General features: G+C 42.5%; 1 protein-coding gene across 1 annotated transcript in view; it reads left to right on the top strand.

The window, feature by feature from the left end:
• Positions 1-20,069, top strand: part of alk (ALK receptor tyrosine kinase) — a 309,324-nt gene that overhangs the window by 250,629 nt on the left and 38,626 nt on the right. The window contains exons 6-10 of the mRNA XM_071522627.1: positions 2,596-2,727; positions 8,343-8,477; positions 9,455-9,558; positions 12,971-13,143; positions 14,502-14,596. Coding sequence (XP_071378728.1) covers positions 2,596-2,727; positions 8,343-8,477; positions 9,455-9,558; positions 12,971-13,143; positions 14,502-14,596 — 639 coding nt within the window. The remainder of the gene's footprint in view (positions 1-2,595; positions 2,728-8,342; positions 8,478-9,454; positions 9,559-12,970; positions 13,144-14,501; positions 14,597-20,069) is intronic.

The following is a 20,069-nucleotide window of genomic DNA, read 5'->3' as shown; positions in this document are numbered from 1 at the left end:
CAGCCTTTTGTTGTTGTGTCAAAATGGCGTACTTAAAAAGGCAATTCACATAATGTGCAGGACAGCACTGAGGGAGAAAAGGGTATTCATTATCAGAGTCATTTACTCAGGCCAGTATGTTTTGAATTGGGTTACTCACTGGCATGTTAATGTGGCTCTGTACAGCCATTAAGGCCCTGACACAGTAGTGGACCGTGGGAGGCCCCAAAATAATATGTTTTTGTACAATAGGAGAGAAAAATGCCACCCCCACTTTCTAATCCAGTTGACTGTGCCAGTTTCGCACTGTGCCACACGGTTTCTCATCTACAGTGAAAAAGAGGAGTGCAGTGTGCTGTGAATCAGGCATAGCTGTGAAATTTCTGCCTTCTACTGTACTATAACTTGTCAGTATTTACTGTGCAACTACTCTGCTGGAGTGGGAGCAGCAAATTACAATCACACTTGTTACTGTAATTGAGTAGTTTCTTTGCGTACTTGTACTTCTTGAGTATTTCAGTAAGTCAGTAATTTTACTTTTAGTTTACATGAAGACTGAAGAAATTTACTTTGCTACATTTTAAATGGCATCTGTTATATAATACAAATTTTGTTGGCTTTCTAAAAAAGGCATCAGAAACCAGGGTCTACATCAAACCTGCTAAAGCATATGGAGGTAAATTAAACATTACATTAAATATAACATTAAATCATCAAATCGGTTTTGGTTTGTTTTGTTTTTTGTTACTATAATCCTATCACATAATAAATTGTTGTTGATTCATGCTTTATTTTGTTAAGTTTTTTTTGTTTTTTTCAATTAAGAGAACCTAATTTGAAATCTCCTCCTTCAAAAAGTAATTCAGTTACTTTTATTTTGAGTTATTTTAAATGAGCTACATTTATGAACCAGTAACTTCACTTCCACTGAAGTAATATTTCTGCTTGAGTATGATATTTTGATACTCTTTTCACACCTGTTATTATGTGCATTCTGCACCATGGCGATGAGGAAACTGTATAAAGTATCAATGATGTAAGACCTGAAACACCCAATGACCTCAGGCTACATGATGTGTGCATCAGATGCGTACATCATGGCCTTATGTCACCTCCAGCTCTCTCTGCCCTGTCTGCATGGAGTAGCATGGAATACAGAAACTGAAGGAACTGCTTCCCCTTAGTGAGTTGAAAGCAGCTGTTAGTTTATTGGTCAGGTGGTGTTGCAATAATCAGCTAAAATGCTCAAAAGTGGCATATCTCATGTCCCATTTTAGGTCCAGTCAAGAAAATGTGTGCTGGTCTAGTCTTGGCCAGGACTCCCTTGTGAAAGACAAGGTTAAAAAAAAGTATGTTTGACTGATAGCCAACCACTTGTGTCTTTATGTTTTGCCATTTTTCATGCCATAGTTTTGTGTGCCCACCCTAATGTAAAGACATTATTAGCTTGAGAAAAGTGCTGAAGAAGCTGAAGACAGTTAACAGAAACAGTACATTGATTCCACACTTCACATCACTTAAGGGTAGCATGATGGCCTATTAACTCATTACAGCTAACAGCATTAACTCTTTTGCTGTCATGGACTCCAACATTATCAGACTTCCGACTCAAACTTCCTCTAGAAGAAGAACCACATCTACATAATACAGATCAAGGGCGAACCACAGTGAGCAGAGCCAATCGCCCACGATAAGAATCACTTCTCGTTTCTCCCTTATGAAAATGGAGGGGGGAAAAAAGAGATCCCCATCAGTGGACGTTTTTTCTTTTTTTTTCCCTTCTTCTCTTTTTGTTCTCTTTATCGTGATCAGCTTTGGATGATGAACTTGGCGGTGAGCAGTCAGTTTTCACAACCTCGGCTAGAGATACCACCGCTCTGATTTGCATAGATATGCAAATGTCCCAGGTTACATCTGAGTTGTTGAGACCGATGGTATCAAGTGGTGTGTGTGTGTGTGTGCGTGTGTGTGTGTGTGTGTGTGTGTGTGCTGGCGCCAGAGACATGCTCCCTCCCCTTGTGCTACCTGCTGCAGTATCTAGGCCAGTGTTTTTGCTGCTCGTGTTCCTTGTCTGATGGTTATGTACTGTATTCAAAACCAGATGCTTATGCAGTTGCGGCCCGATTATTTATGATGGGACAAGCAGACTGAGGATGTCATATAGGCTTTACAGTCAGTGTTTATATTAATCTTTGTCACAGAGTAATATGAATTTATCATGATATTTTGTTTTTGGATGCAGTAACTGTATAAATATTTTGTGTAAGCTCTGTTTTTCTTGGGCCACTGTTTTGTCTAACATATAAATCTTACAAAGATACTCAATAAGGAAGCTCAGGACAGCAGTAGTGGGCTATTTTTATTCTGCTCCAAAAGTAGAATTTTTTTTATATCTGTTACATTACATTTTTTTGTTTTGCTGGTCTGTTCTTTCACTATGCAAATCAATTTCTAAACACTGACTGCAGTGTGACAAAAATCGGGGGGGAAAGAGGGGAAATGAATTATTAGCAAATATTTCCAATAACTTAAGGACTGTGGGACAGAATATGGCAGTTATTGCATTCATGTCTCTCGTCTCTCTTCTTCTGTCGTTTCCCTCCCCTCGCTGTCCAGAGTCCTCGCCCATCCCCAACATCACGCTGGAGGGCCAGTACCACTGCCACCAAGGACCCGGGATCCCGCTGGACAAACTGTGCGACTTCAGGGCCGACTGCCCGCACGGCGACGACGAGGGGGACCTCTGCCGTGAGTACACCGTGACAGCGAGAGTACGCAAAGCACGGGGAGGGAAGCTCACGTGTCCCCCCCCCCCCCCCCCCGCCCCGCCCCGCAGCTCCGAAGCCGGTCAGCCGTATATTAGCTCGTCTTTAATGAAGCCGTCGCACGCTGCCTCAACAGGCCGGCGACCGTGTGTCTGTGTGAGCCTTCCTGACAGAGAGGCATGGGGGAAAGTGGCGTAGAGGCATAAAATAGAAGCAGCGTAGCCATGCTTGGCTAGCATTTCTCACCCTTGACATATTCCGCGGTTGTTATTTCTATCTCTTTGCACATTTGTTTCCTGCCTTTCTCGAGGCTTAGGAGGAACAGTAGCCAAGTATGCTGACATCTTATTCACAATTTAAGTCCCCCAGGCCCCCGTGTGTGTGTGTGTGTGTGTATGGCGAGAGTCTTTTTTTTCTGCCCTACTGTATGTGTGTGCATGCATTTCTACATTGCCTGCACGATTTCTGCGGGCACGGTTCACAACTCTTCCCCCGCCTTCCAAAACATGGTGAAAAATCAAATGGTGAAAAATCAAATGGTGTAGCCTCATTTCTGAACATGCATGATGATTTGAATTTTCTATCCATATGAAACTGACCAGAATTAATTCGCTCTTGCCCACAGTCGGGGGGTCAGCCTCCCGTGTGGCACTTATTAAAATGATGGCTGCTCCCCTGTGCTTATAGGTTTGCTAACCAGGGGAGCTGAGAGATAAGAGGGTAACGAGAGGGTGAAAATCCCAGCCCAGCGGCAATTTCTTTTTTTCTGATACTGGAGGAGCTATCAGTGCTAATTGGCCCGCCAGTCGAACCCAAGAGAGGATAATCTCCATTGGAATTTAATAAGGGTGTATGCGTAGGGGTCGTGTTGCACGTGTGTGCGTTCCGCCGTGCCACAATAGGGAATCTGAGCAGAAATAATAATCCAACACAAATTTGTTTGATATGTGATGCAGACGCTAACCTTGGGTTACCTGGCACGAATCTTGCAAACATCACTGACTGAGCAAAGGATTAAGGACATTCTGCCTGGATGGAAATGTCACAAAATGTTATATATGCATAACATTAATGGGAAAAACATACCCCAGATGAAGATGTTTATGAGCATCATTGGTGGTGGAAAGGAAGGTAATGGAGCAGTGTAACACCAGCAATGGTATATTTACATTAACTTGAAGCATGGGTCTGATACCTGACACAGATTGATGGGCCTTGCGGGGAAGGGCTTATTGCCACCAGTCCTGTGGGAAATGTTTGAGGTCCCAGGCTTCTTTTCCCTGCGTCTCCTATAGTCACCTTTTCCACTCAGTGCCCTCATGACGCCGGAGTGCACAGAAGCATGAAGGCCAACTGTCATGTGTTTTGAATCAAGGCTCTCTCTCTCTCTCTCTCTGTCTGTCTTTCATTCTAGTCCAGAAATAGGTAATGACCTTTATCATTTTTGATTGAGGACAAAGGCCGATGATCCATATGTTCTCTCGTCTGCTCACCCTGCCACTCTTTTATTATTTTCATGTCTCTCTTTGTACCTCTTCTCAGTCCGCCCCTCACTGTGCCTCGTGCTCTATATTTGTTCCATTTGCATCTCTATCACTCCTCACAATTACCCCCTGCTACCCAAATCACATGGCGTGCCTTCTCTGATACTCTATTCTGTAAGATCTAGCCATGAGTTATCTTCATCTGTTTTGATCTATTTAAGGTCTTCGCCAGCGTTGCCAAGGCTCATTAACGGGAAAAAGCAAAGAGAGGCGGCAGGAACAAACTTGGCTTGTGTCAATCAAGACAAATTCCTGACATATAAGTAAAATCCAGTCCCTTCAGAGCTCCCTCCTCATCTTACTCCAGTATCATTACGCATTTAAATGCATCAACCTCTGTTTGAGAGTCAGGGCTTCTGTGGTTGATTTAGGTTCAGAAATTCTTACCACAGTTTCAATGCAGCTACAGAGGAATGCCGCTTAGATCAATGGTGGATTCAAGCAGGAATTTAAAGTGGTAATCTGTGTAATCCTTATGTTTTGTTTTATTTATTTTGGCAACAATTTTGGTAATAAGTAGTCATTGCTGTGGTGTTTCTCCACAGCCCGTACCATAGATTTGATTCCCATAGATGTGAAAATGTTGTAGATTATTACTTTAATTGTTTACAGCCTGATGGCAAACAGGGATAAGTCATAAAGTAAAGGGTAAAGTAAGGTAGTAACACAAATATATCTATAAGTGATGCAGCAACTTCGACGCTGCTGTCTGAAGTGGCTTCACCACAGACCTCTCCAATCATATGATGTGACTTTGAATCTCTGTGCTTCAGAGTAACACTTCAGAGTAACAATTAGTCTGTAACAAGGAGAGGACACATAATGTCACAAGACACAAGACAAGACATCGTTTTATTCCTTGCAACCCAGAAAGTCCAGAGAAGCTTGTGTGGCTGGAGGATTTAATGGAACGCTCTCTTCTGTAGGAGGAGGGGATGCAGTTTGAAGAAAATTAACACCGCTGTCACAGATAAAGCACATAACTTCAGTTTCACTGTTTTTTTTTTTTATCTTACTTCAACTGAAGGATTAAATGGTCTTTTATGTGTTTACTGACTTTCATGACCCTTGGGCCCTTGAAACCTGTTAAAAGCCCGGTGCAAGCAGCCATTAGTGGAGACCAAGCTCATGGAGCAAATGATTTGACGGTGAGAATATAAGCTTGATTCATCATTATGGGAAAGTGCTACATCTCAAAGAACATTTTGGTGACAGTCCTGCAACTGCAGGTGAAATGTTGCCTGACATATTGCCATTTGAAGAATTGCCAATTTGTCCTGATGGAGGTGCTGCTCAGCATGGCCAAATGTGGTCTGACACACTTTGGGACCTCTTTCAGACAGGCAGGCCTAAGTGAAGTTTGGAAGGTCTAGCATTAAGCATTTAGGAAATCTGCCTCCCTTCCTGTTTCTGTGTTATAGCCACAATATAGGATGTCCACATATGCTGTGTGCAAAATTTCTTTGAGATTGGATCAAGTTTGCAGGAGAAATTGTGAAAAATAGATTTTGCATAAAATTAAAAATGACAGAAAAAAAAATCATGGCAGAAATGAAAACCTGTATGTGCAATGAATTTGTCTTGAGACAAGGAATTTGAGGATTTATTTTTAGATTCTAAGCCTTATGGTTGAGGAGTCATTGTCCAAAATGTAAAGTTGCTTGATAGAGCACCGCCATCTAGCCAATCAGTGTAATTTGTCTTGCCTGATTAGTGGGGGAAATTTGAAACCTATCCACCAAATTTGATTTCTTTAGCACTGACAGTCTCTGAGATACAGATTGTTTTAAGGCAGAAAAAGAAGAAGAAGATTATTATTCCTAACAAAAACAACAGGGTTTTAGCCTTACAGGCCTGAACCCCTAAAAATACACAGATGTCAAATAGAAAGGAAGCATTTCCTCGTTATTCCAGAAAAACTACTGTTTTATGAGCTCTCCTCAGAGGCCAGTTATAGCACCATTATCTGGATGATGCCATCTCCAAAAAGGCACGTTGTTAACATAGCACTTAAAGATGCTTGTAGATAATGGGCACTTACATCAGGATAACAGCAGCAAAAAGCAAACTTAAGGCGAAACCTTTCAATGACAATGAAGCTTGAAGTGAAATTAAACTAAACAGAAGGAAAAAACTGTTGCTCCGAAGTTTAGCCTCAAACCGTCTCATAACCATCACATTCAATGTTATTTTATTTTTTTTACAGAAGTTCAAGTCTCATGTGAATTGGTGGTTTGAAACATTCTGCAACCATAATAAAAAACAACAGTTAACAATAGCTGCCGCATTAATAGATCTAGATATGCAAAGCAAAAATAATTCTATATAATGTCAAACAAATCTCTATCTATGTACCTCCATACACAATATAAAGTGAACCTGTGTCAGTAACTAACAAGTCTGTATTTTTTCGACTTGCACTTCAACCCTGTAATAAGTGAGTGTGACATTTAAATAATCCATGTTATTGTATTATTTATAAATATGGTATGTATTTCTGATGCGGTCATTTCAGCACCTTGGACAGATTCTGTGAAGTCACAGTTAAATGATTTAAAATCTGCTGATATGAGAAATGTATGCTACTCTGTAAGTAAAGATAGACTGTAATGATAATGCCAGAATTCAATCAAAAATGTGCCTTCTGCAAAATACTGGGCTTTAAAATATTTGAAGTACCTAAGTTGCATTTCATTTAACATGACAGTTACTTGACCAAATATAAAAGAAATAACCTTATTCACAAATTAAGGCATTTGCACTGTTTTTACTGAGACAGCATGAAGGTTGGGAGAGACAACCTTCAACCTGAGTAGAGACAACAGACAAGAAAAAGCTCTGTCTGGATTACATGGGGGCACATGTGGTTCTACAAGCAGCAGTTTTATCCACTGAACCATCTCATGAAACATTTCAGACTTTTTGCTGCTGTTTTTTTGTTCATGCCTCTGCTTCCTGAAGGCCAACTTTGTCAATAGTGGTAAGTTCAGATACAGTAACAACTTTTATATTTTTTCCCCAATTTTATATAGATACTGACAGTACATACAAAGACAGATACAAGACAACGAGACAATATTATCACATGTGGAAGAGACATAAAAAAACAAAACATGACAAGCACAGTGAACATCATATATTGACAAGGACTAGAGGTTATGGGTATAGTTATAGAGTTAAAAGTATAAAGAGTTGGGTAAATACTGTACACTCTACAGAGGTTATGGATTGGATAGGATATGGATATCTTAAAGCCATTTTGACCTGAAGGCTTCTGCTTAAATGCTTGACATTTGTTTCTTAGACAAATATAAATTGTGAGTTAATTTCTTTCCAAAGCCTTTGCCTTTCCATCAAGGCAAAGGGCAGCTACTTTAAAGAATCTAAAATATAAGATAGTTTTTATTTAGTTTAACACTTTTTTGGTCACTGCATAATTCCACTTGTGTTATTTCATAGTTTTGATGTCTTTTTTGACCCACCGGAACCCGGGGAGTCCCATCCTTATCCGCAGTGGAAAAACAATACAGATACAGTAGCTTCTGTTGGCCAAAATGCTTCAGTGAAATGACTTTTAGCTCACCTGCCCTTTTCCCATTTCCGCTCTAATCCTCCTCCTTTCTCCTCCTCTCCTTCCTATCTCCCTCTCCAGGCACGTCGGGCCTTTTCCTTTTTCTACTTGTCTTCCTGAAGTATCGAGTCACTCAGAGAGCTTCCCTCCTTCCATCCCCGCGTCTTCCCCCTAACCCCCATTTTCACCGACACACTGAGTGCTGTGGACTGTTAGTCCGTGCGCCCTGCATGCCTCTCTCTTCTCAACCTCTCTGCCTTCACTGTCGCTCAACCCCGTGATCCCCCCCAATCCCACCCCACCCCCTTCCTCCTTTTCTCCTTGGCAGTTTGGCTGTCAGCGTTCACTCCAGTCCCTCTTCTCTCACCCTCCTGCCAGGCTTGTCCTCATTATGCTCCTCCTCTCATCATCATCTCTCCTCTCCTGACTCCTTCTCACACTCTCTCTCCTCTCTCTCTCTTCTCTCTCTCTCTCTCTCTCTAGGTCGGTTTCTCAATGGCAGCTACTGCTCTTTTGAAGAGGGCGAGTGCAGCTGGCAGTCGATAACAGGCCGCGGTCTCTCCTGGAGAAGACCCCAGGCTCCAGCCAAGGTTGCCAGACAGAACTGCCCGTCATCAGGTGGCTCATTCACTCCCTCTTAAGATTTCATGAACACTGTTCTGCTGAAATGATGAATTGGCCTATTTGCAGGGCTCTCTGTCAAGTGCATATAGCACTAATCCCTCATTAAAATGAGCTTCAAAGGGAAAAACTTACGGTAAAGCAGCGCACGCGCTCCTTATACCTACGATTTGGAACAACTGATTCAAAGGGTTTGTGAATGTGAACAGGAGAACCACAACATCTGATCTGTCAGATACGAGCAGATATGTGTTGTTTTGTTCTGAACTCAAAGCACTGCTAAAAACAGAATCCCATTTGGACGGAAAAGCTCAAACACACACTCCATGAGTCCAAAGTCTCCAGTTCATCATTAATGGAGAAACTCTATGTTATGGATCTTGATGATATCTTAGATTAAAGTCTGGGCTCACACAGTTTGAGCTTTGGGAGAGGCTTGTTTTTGTTCTCCACTATTGACAGAACTACCCAAGATGGTATCGGAAAAGCATTTATTAATCACATTTTATGGAGGATTGCTGCTTTATGACTTATTGGAAACCGAATAATTGTAAATCATATAGTGTGGAGCATAATTTTGTCATCACTTTGAAATTACTTGCAATGACACTTTCTAACAAAAACTCACGATTTCCAAACTGTAGTCATACCAATCATTTGGTTGGTGCGATCACTCTAATTGAGAGATTCTCAGACCTTATTCTTTGAGAGTTCTTTTGAAACCCTCCAGTTACACTGGTAACTTATGCATCAAAAGCAGCGGGAAGGGAGGAATCATGAAATATGCCAATAGAGAGCAGCTCATATGGAACGTAGCATTGATGGCTACCATCACACTTCAAAACTTCAAACTTATAGTATGGTTTTTATTGTAAACACTGCATTCACCACTGTGGAATGTACAATATGTTTTGTATCTGACAAGGTTTGTGTGTTCTATGTGTTTAATGTATGTAAATGTGCGTGTGTTAAAGGTGCTACCTTCAGTGTGGAAGGAGGCCAGTCCAAAGGCCAGCACGGCTCAGCATTACTGAGGAGCCCTCTCTTCCCCCCGCCTCTGAGAAACTCCCCCTGCATGGTGAGCCAAGTACAGAGTGTCTTCTCTACACCAGCAGTGTCATTGGACATGCACATGCAAACACACACATGCAAACATACCCATATGCAAAGACACACAGTCCACATGCAGGCATACACACATACACAGAGATACTCAGACACTGAAACACTAATGAGTATAAGGGGCACGTTCACACCAAGCATGTTTAGAGCAGCTTGTTCCAACACCGGAATGTTTATTCCTTTAGTTTGGCTTGTTTGGGCAGGTGAAAATAATGCCATTCAAAATCATGTGGCACCAAATAACCGCACCATGACAGCTGAAAATGCAAGTCTCTGTCCTCTTCCAAGAGAACAGCAGTGTGGTTTGTTATGATCACACTGAATGCTTTGGCAACACATAACTTTTTACTGCCAATAAAGCCAACTTGAATTGAAATTGAATTGTTAGGAGTGAAAAGGTAACCAACTACAGGCAACGACCCCAAAATGCAAGGCTTTATGAGTATAAAAAGTCGGATGTTGACATCTGATAGCCAGCACTGGAAAGCCTAGCATAACAAAATGAAGTGAAGGAAAACAGTCTGGACTGATGCTCATATTCAGCTATTTCTTCATGTGTTCTTAACTGGTATGAACACCAGAGAAGAAGAGTGCAGACAAGTCCATCATGCTTAGCTACAGTTACAGGTTCTGGAATCAGATTTGTTTGGAATAGCTAATTAGCATAGAATGTCAGCAACTGTAAGTCCAACTTTACATTTCAAATTTATCTGTTTAATCATTTACCATACAGTCATGCAATGCTGAACGAACTTAAATGATAAGGCCGGTGTTTTTTAATGCATTGCTTACCGTCAACAAATCCTATGAAAAAACAAAATCAGCAACGATTTTGTTTTGCCAGCAAGTCTCGTCCATGTAGCCGATGCCCAATGAAGCCATGTCCCAGCAGCCATAGAACTCCATTGTATTAAAAAAACAATTAAAAACACGTCAAAGAGCCATGCTGTTGCTCTGGGCAGCATATTTCATCATCACGATCTACCGGGCCGGCCGACTTTTTTCTCAAACAACTTAATAAGCTGTAAACACGTTTGCGATCTCAGGAAAGTAGTTCCATAGCACCGAAAATAGTCCCTGGCGTAATGAAGAATTTGTTCCTATTTGAATTTGATTTGGTAATAACTACAATAGCGTGACTTTTCGTGGTAACAGTTAGCAATTTTTAAAATTGAAACTATGTCTTTGTGAGCTGTATGTCAAGGTTTTTAGGTTACAATTGGAGCCAATGACTTCCAGGTTGACGGCTAAAAAAACGGTACGTGGGAAGTCAGAAAGTAACGGGAGGAGAGCAAACGCATTGTTGATTTTGTTATTTTCATAGGATTTGTTGACAGTAAGCAATGCATTAAAAAACACCGGCCTTATCCTTTAAGTGTATTTTGAGAATTATAAACATGGTAAAAGTAATGCTGTGCAGCATTTACATTGTATGCCGCTAGTTTTCCTACATAGAATTCCAACTTAACGGACCGTTCAACTGAGTTCAGAGTTTTCTGAGTTGCTAGTTGGAATTTTCGACTTTTCTGGACTGTAGCAGTAGATTTTTTTCCCCATAACGAGCATATGCAGACTTTTATATTTTCAGTGGCAGCGATCCTAATGATCTGATGAGTAGTGGACTTGTTAATGACTTTCAGAGCCAGCACGGAAATCAAATGGTAACTGGCCAGCACAGCAGATGAGCAAACATGCCATCTCCCCATCACGAGGGATCGGGATCCTCCCAGATAGTGAGGTTGACCCTGTCAATCAGGGGTCGCATCCCCTGATCTAGTTGTAAAAATATTATAGGTCATGCATTATTCAGATCACGACGATCACAAAGCAGATTGTGCAGTTCGTGGGTCAAGAGGTTGTGTGGTCGGTCAGTCAAGGCCAGGTACTCGATATCTTGATTGAAAGTGTTGGCCTCTAGCTTTTAGAGTTATGTGTTTACATTGCTTAGCATGCTGACCTTTACCCTTTTGTATGTATACCTGGCACATTTAAGGTGGAAGGAAGGGGTGATGGGGAGTGAGAATAGCTGAGAGAGAGAAATGTGCGATGGGTGAGAGAGAGGGAGTGCAGGTGATGGGAAGGCGATAGAAAGGTCAAGGGGTTAGAGAACAGGATCATCAATGTCTGTAACAGCAAACAGAGACACCGGGGAAATCGAGCAAGAATCAACAAGAAAAACAGAAGGAGACAGACAGGCAGAGAGGAAGCTGGAGAGAAAAAAGACTGAAAGAGAGAGATAAATAGGAAAGAGCAGAACCTTGTCTCTCAGGCGTGAGTTGAAGATGTCTTGTGGTTGTGGACGGCAGCGGAGACAGTGTTTGCACCACCGCAGGCCTTGGCTTGCAGCTTCTCGGCATGCAGCCAAAGATTAGCCATGATTCCAGATTAACACTCTAAATCCCTCTCCCAACACCGAACCGGTGCTGTTCAATCTAGCCTGTCTGCTCCTGGACAGCTATGTTGAGGATATTAGTTTTGGGTATTAGCTCCAGGCCGTGTTCACTTTCATGTCATGCCCAGCGTGCGCTGTGCAACGCCTATAATCTTGATGTTTAAATGGTCACCATGTGGTCTCGCAGTCGACGATAAGGACCTCACAACCCGCTGCGGACAAGCACAATGTGGCACATTGCACACACTCACACAAAACTGTTCCATTCAGCTGTATGAATTGTGCAGTCTGTACGTGCAGCTCTCATCAGCCTTAGCCAGCATCTGTTCCTCTTAAATGGTAAAGCAAGAATTACGCACTCTAGATGTATTAGTCCCACTGCTGGCAGAGAGGTTTGTGGCTACAATCGCATGCTGTAAAGGGACTCAGTCACATCCCATGCTCGTTTGCCAGGTTTGGATTCAGACCCTACTTCATTTTACTATTTGATTCATGCTACGGCCTGTGTGTTGTGTGTGGTAATTGTTGTTTAAAACAAGTTTACACCCACTGTATCCCTCCTGGAAATAGCAAAATGAGATTGATTTGTGCCAGAGCATGCAGGAGCAGTGTAGATAGTAAAATAACCAAAATCATGAGCCTGGCCAGAATAAACTTTGATTAAATTTTATTAATCTTAGAGTAATTAGAACTGAACAGATGGCTGTTACTGATTGATCTGAATGCAATGTAAAGTGCATCTGCTCCTTGACTGATAGCACACACTCACTGGTTTACTGCAATACACAAATACACGAAAGAAATGTCAGACATTTCTTGATGATGATTAAATCCTTATTGCATCGTCTGTCATAAGGCTTATTATAAGAGATGTAGTTACAGTCAATTAAGATTCCTGAGGTATTTTGCATTTTGCACCTCAGAAATTGCCCTTGCTCATTTGAAATTCCAACTCCAATGTGTTTTACCTGAACAGGTGCGGTTCTGGGTGTGTTCTGGAGGCTTGCAGAAGGGGGCGCTGTCTCTGTGGATAGTGGAGAACAGCACCGGCCCAGAGGAGCAGCGGCGACTGTGGCACTCAGCCAGTGAGCCCAGATCTGAGAGGGGCTGGAAATTCATCACCCTTCCGCTTTACAGACTGGCAGACTGGTACAGTAAAGCGCTCGCCTGTTTCACCTATTGATGGGCGGTGTTGGTTATTTCCGGCCCAACAACCCTCCGACACACACACACCCACACAAACACTTCAGTGGTCCTACAGCAACAGAGGTCTCAAGAAACAGAACCGAGTAGCTCTTCTTCATTTTTTTTCCCCCTCTCATAAATGCAGATTTTCACCATTTACATTCCATTTTCCTGCAAACACTCCCTCTCAACCCCACAAAATTAATGAATCCCATAGGGGCCTCTAGTCTTGTACCATGGGCCTGCCGTGTGTACGCTACTGTGCAACACATCCCCCTCTCTTCTCGTACCACTTGTCTCTGGAAAAAGAGAGTAGAAATCAATACACAGGGCTCTACTCATCCTCCTTTTCTTCCAATTAGCTATGGCCCTTGATTTCCCCTAGAAGAAGATAGAAGTTAAAACTTCTTTTTTTTTTTTTTTTTTTTAAATAAAAAGCAAGGAAAAGAAGAAAAATCTCAGACACGGCGTTTCATCTCTGTGTTTGCTTGACTGGGTGTTTCTTTGCCGTTCAAGCTTGGATAATCCCGCTCCCTTGAGAGTGATTAATTTTTGATTCCTGGGTTTATGTAGTCAGCTATGCTTGTGCTCTTAATTAGAGTGTCACGTCCTTCCCCCTGAGGTGAACCTGCCGGTCTTTCAATACTGACCTTTGCAGAGCTGAAGTGTAATCTGAAATATAGCCTAAAGTACAAACAATCAGGGAATGACAGACTGTGTGTGTAGCATGTGAGTGCTCTATGTATGTGTTTGTTGGTATGAGAACCTGTTGGTTGATGGCAAGCACGAAGACAATAGGGCAATACCTTGTTATTTTAGAATTCACATACTGTAATGCAGGTTGCCATGGCCGTAGACAGCCCAATCGCTTTTTATAAGCATCACTGTCCCAATGCTAGAAACCGTAGAACTAATCAATAACCACAGTGATGTGATACCGATAAGCTCTGCAGCCTGGAAACCATTTACAATGAAAAACAGATTCAGCTGTAAAACTTTTTGGACACAGATGCGATGTTTGTCCGACTTTTTCCAACCAAAATAGTCGGTGTGATAGTAGTGGCAAGAATTCTAATTCTCGCTCCTCTTATCCATGAGGGGTCAAACTGTTCTGTCTTGAGTCTGGCCGTAAGAGATAGCAAACAGTGTTCAATAATGCACACCAAGCTGTCATGAGGCATACAAAACAGATGTTCCAAAGCCAAACCTCAGTGGCATTCCCCCTTAAAGCATGATAACTTCCCCCTCAGATCTTTTCAGTTTGAAGCTACCCAACCATTCAGCGGTGGTGAAGTTGTAAATACAGCTCTGTCTCCCCACAGGTTCTGGCTCCAGTTCAGCACAGAAGACGGCCCTGGACCCGGTTCAGCCATCTCTCTCGACAACATCTCTTTCACTATGGACTGCTTCCTGGCCTGTGAGTGCTGTAATAATGTTGCCAGATCCCCCATTTTTCACTCCTGCTACATCACACTTTGGTTGAATTATTGAAAAGGATACAATTACTGTTTCTCTGATTGGCCAAAAAACACACTCCCTCCCACTGTCGATGCACTACAGGAAGACTTAAATAAACATTCAACGTGACCCAAAGGCATTCAATTAATAATCAATACATGTCTGCCCTATGTTAACTTTTTTCTTTTTTTAGTGTGGCAGTTTTTTTTTACACTTTGGGGCATTCATCAAGGACTTGCTTATCCACAATGTATTCATGGACATCTCCCTTAACATAGCCATAACTCATATTCTTCTTTTTTCCAACTCAAAGTACTCATTGAAGAAAATTATGCATGTATCAGTTGCACAAATATTTTATAATCTTGTGGATGTCTACCGCCGACTCAGACATTGCACATGTATGTTTAGCTTTGCCAAGTCATAAATGCCACATTCTGTTACTTCTAGCACAATATCTTTGAAAATCTTAGATGTACTCTCAAATGTCAGAACAGTTAAAAGTCTGTCATGCTGATGGAAAAGGGCTTATGTTCCCATATTGCACTCTGGGCTTTTAAAGGTCAAGCCTCACCTCACCTTTCCGGATGTTTCTGGATCATAATTGAGATGGTTTATCAGTGTAAAAACAGGAGTAGCACGACAACCAAGTCTGATGTCAGGAGAGTGAAAGGCTCGGGACTCACTGTCTCCCTCCGTTTCTCTCCATCTGCAGTGACCCACTTGAACTCTGACGGGAATAGCAATGTCTGAGTATCTCTGTAACTGAGTGCAGCTGCGAGGCTGAGAGCACATGTGGTCATTACAAGAATGAAACAGTGTTCAACTGACTAAACCCCATTTACTTACCTGGAGTTTGATTCTGGGAGGAGGGACATGGGTGTCTTTAGGATACACAAAAATCTCCCCTTTGAGACAGTCTGCTTTGATTTGACGCTCTGTAAGTTTGGGTAGAAACTAAATTGTACACCAGGCTCTGTCAAGGTTTTTGCTCTGATGGGGATACAACTTCTAATTAAAAGTGAGATGGTCTTACTTTTACTATTATGGCATGAATTATACATAAAATGGCTAAAGCTGCTCAATACTGCTATGATCGACTAGAGCTGCTGAAACACATTATTTAGATGCCACTGAAATTTCAAATGTGAATGGCACACAGCCTATTTTGTGTTCGCCTTTGGATGATTTTAGTACTACTTTTAATATTGCTTTTGGTACTAATTTCCGCAGTGCTGCTAGTAATGCAGCAGAAATTATCTCATCACTATTGCCCTACCTGTAAATTGCAGTCAGATAGAATGGGCACATCAGCAGAATATGATATGACAAATCGCTGTTCGTATAGGCTGGAGCAGAGTCGCCATCACCCTGTATCAACACTGGCTTATTGGATCAGGGACTCTTTATTTAAAGAGATGACATTTTCCAGGAGATATTTGCACACCAATTTGTGTTTTATGTCCTCCGGAGCGGCGCGTTGGTGTGGCAGCACTGCAGGATCATCCATCCCAGACTCTCTTCCTTTCCAGATGGCAAGTCTTTAATCTGGGCCAGGTATCCATTACCTAAAGCCACACTTGACACAGTCACATTTTATCGCCAATCAATCAGAGCGGTTGATGGGGAATGCTGAAGCTCAGCAAAAGGCATCATTTCCAAGAGTGATCAGCCTGAGTGATTAGCATGATGGATCCCCGAGCGTTATGACACAACCCTGTAATATGTTTTAGGGGGAAAACATATCGTGAACACATTATGCAGAGTATCAGAGCCATCCGCTGCTTTTTTTTCCCAGGCTGCTCTGCTCGAGCGTGATGTATGGTTTGGTGAGCGCTTGTGCTCGATGATGCATCCGTTGTCCTTCAACTGTTGGACGCCGCTGTCAGTTTGACCATTTTATCTTCACCAGCATCATTAAATTAGTTTATTGGGTTTATAAGACAGCATGGGAGGTTTTCTCTATTGTTTCTAAACCCCATATACCTCGCCACTTCTTCCCGCATGCTGAGCAGCATTAACAGCGATGCCAGCTGCCTCTGGACTCTATAGCGATCCCCAAACATCACACAGTGAATGTGCCTCCTCTGTAACCGGTGCTTGACATCACTGGGTAGTCAATGCAATGTCCCTCACAAGGATTGCCATTGCCAAAAATGCCATTTGTAAAGGAATAATTGGATTCGCTGGGCTGAAGGCAATATGAAAAAAAACAGATTGCTCTGAATGGCCACCTGCCTTCTTTTAGGAGATTTGCATTAGTCACGGTGCAGACCAACCTTTGGCAGCCGCTCACTTAAGACCTGTTCAAACTGAGTTTGATCCACACACAGCCGTACACAACAACAGTCTCATCCATATACAATGAAGGCCCAGTCTGTATTTGCATTCTGAATGGGGATGTGGAACGCACATGGACTGTTGCTGCATTGGGTTTGTCTGTTGTGGTACACTCTGCACCATGTACAATACAACTTCAGTGTTAAGGATCACTGAAATCTATTAATGTTAGTAATTATCACCTGCACCTGAGGGTGTTAAGAAACATGGAGCACCTCCATAGACCAATAGGTATGATGCCGTACACTCCCACAGTGTATTCATGCTGATGACATATAGACCCAATTAAAAAGCAGTTTGTTTGAATGTAGTCTCTGCTCTCTGGCTCCCTAGTTGATAAGATGCCTAAATCTCCTCTATGTAACATAAGGCTACTTACCTTGCTCAGCAACTGAACCAGCAATCAGAACTTACAGCAGTGTTACATACAGACATAGAAGCATTGCTTAAACACCAATGTGTTTTGTTATGGAAGAATGAAGAAATATGTTTTCCTGTTGCGTGAAACATTCATTTGCATATGAGAATTATTGTTGGAGCTGTGTGAAAAATCGCAGGTAAGATGTGAAGATTTAAAGTTAAATTTTGATAATAATACAACTTTTAGTTGTAAATCCCTGAAAATCCTTTTTACCACGCCATTGAAGTGTCTGACACCTGACTGACTAATCTGAATTAGTTTCTTACTCTGAAATGGCAGCCCGGCGTCTTCATGCCACATTGCCAAAAGGAATGAGGTAGACTGATAGCTTGATTTGTCTGTAGTGTGGGCATTTCTTGTAGCCGTTTGCAATCTGGCGGTATTGTGGGTTGGTGGTTGGGGTAACGAGGTGGACCCCCCTGAGGCCGGCCTCTGGTGGGCTTCGGGCAGCTTACCGCCGGTCCGCTAACGAACAGTGACAGCCAGGCTGGCTGCTGCCCTGCCCTCTGGTCCCCCCTGCTCCGTGGCGGACCTGCCGAGGCCTTCGCTCGCCGCAGCATACCAATGCATTGTGCTCCAGCTCCGGCTAGAGTCCACAACCCTGCTGAAGCATGCTCCCCCGTGCTCAGAATAACAGTGCAGTGGGCCTTATTAGTGACTTTGTTGGCAATATATATATATATATATATATATATATATATAAAAAAAAGAAAGTTACTGAACTTGTTTTGTACACACAGCACATGGAAGGGGCTTGGTTACAGGGAGACGATGTTGTGTGGAGCGCCTCTACTGACCCGAACAATCAAACATATTGCAGTCACTTATGTATATGATCCATCAAACCTGCACGTACACTCTTCATCTGTATCAAAGCTCCCCAGTAGCGGAGACTTAGAAGATCATATTTATTTGAGGATTACAGGGCTAGGGAATGAGCTATTGATTTTCTTGGTGGCGGATTTTAGGTGAGAGGTTTTTTTTTTTCAGTCTTGAATTTAGCTGGAATTACAGGATTTCTTTGCCCTGAGAAAGTTTCAGTAAAGACGGCCAGCTGAAGCCATGAGACTCTAGTCTACAGCCTTCACTGTTATGAAACTGACGTGCTACATATGCTGCTCTCTGTGACAAACTCAAGAATTCTGATTAGAACAACCTTAAATGAAAGATGTCACCCAGACGGCCATAGGTGTATTTTCAACTCAAGTGCAATTAATGTTGATGTCTAGTTGCTTTAAATCAAAGCGAGCAGGTTCCTCTGACCAAATGGAGCACAGCCTTAGCTTTCCAAACCTTTCAGCTGCCGAGTGAGTCCCCCGCCATATTGTCATAAACGGTGAGACTTCAGCCTGAGGTGACAGCAGAACCGGGCGGGAGAAGAGGGAGTGTTTTTTCAGCGGGAAATGATTAGAGAGATGAAGATGAAAAATTGTGTTTTTTTCAATGTCCCACGATGTCCCCCGGAATGATGGGTGGGAGGGGGTAGGGATGATCTGTCTCCTCCTTGGTCTTGTCTCCTCCTTCTGTCATATTTAAGAAACCTGCAGTTGGATTTCTACTTGGTATTCGGCCCAGACGCTCGCGAAAACTCTTTGCCAAGATGGGAAGTTTGCTGCATCCGGAGCAGGAACGTTTTACTCTAGGAGTATTCCATTGCTTGGAAGAGTGAAGCAAACAAAAGAATAATACTCTCAACAAAACCTTTGCATCATCGTTTGCCATTGTTTGCCATCCGGGGCGGCCCTGCTGAGATTATCAGGCAACTTCTGTGTAAACAAGCTGTATGCTGTTGTGCTGCTCTACAGGAGCTCGTCTCTCTTCACTCTCACCTTCTGAAATAAAATGCAAATATACCCTGGAACCTTTTAATTGTCCTCTCAACAGTCGATTCCATACACAGAACATAAAGGAAACCTAATATCCGTATCATTTACAATGTATTGTTTGCATGCCTCAAGTATCTACACTGAACACCTTAGGGGTGTGTAAAGAAAAGATGACAAGGACGGCCCTCATGGGTGTTGATAGACTGAACCATTGTGTTATGCTTGCTTAAATAGCATTGTTTGCATTTCTTTTGTTTTGACGCTAGACAGTCCAGTCTTTAGACGGTGGACTGCATCCACCTTTTTGTCCAGCACAGAGCGTTTTTTGTTGCAGGAGAGTAGGAGAAGTTATAAATCAGAGGCAGGGGCAACAGAATAGCGGCGGGTCAACATCTGAACCCGTGCCCTTGTTTGGCGTTATGTAATTGCATGATGACTGTGTTATCGGCTCCACTAGCCGAAGCCGCTGAACCCGAACTGACACCTCGGAAATAGTCTTAGTTGTACAAGAGTCTTCTAGCCTCGCAACAACCTGCAGGGTTCATCCGGCTGCGGAGCCATTAAGGGGCTCGTGTTACGGTGCACAGGGTCAAAGAAAAGGAGATGCTGGCCAACGCTCTTTAACCATAAGTCTGGCTTCTACACTGAAACGGTGTTGAAGTTATAGTCAGAACCGTGGGAAAATGACAAAGGAGAAGTTAGATGTTGGATTGGGCTTCATGAAATTCTACCTGAGACATCCAACAAATGTGAAGAACAACTTTGCTGGGGAAGTATGTCAAGGTTTCCCAGTGAATGTGTTCACATTTTATAGACTTGTCACAGCAAGTGAATGAAATGGTACA

This window comes from Centroberyx affinis, unplaced genomic scaffold (assembly GCF_046629955.1).
Source record: "Centroberyx affinis isolate AG114_WGS23_722 - 3 ecotype Tasmania unplaced genomic scaffold, CSIRO-AGI_Caff_v1 ptg001012l_1, whole genome shotgun sequence".
NCBI classification, from domain to species: Eukaryota; Metazoa; Chordata; class Actinopteri; order Beryciformes; family Berycidae; genus Centroberyx; species Centroberyx affinis.
The sequence above is the reverse complement of the archived record's forward strand: the minus strand, read 5'-3'. Positions and strand labels throughout refer to the sequence as shown.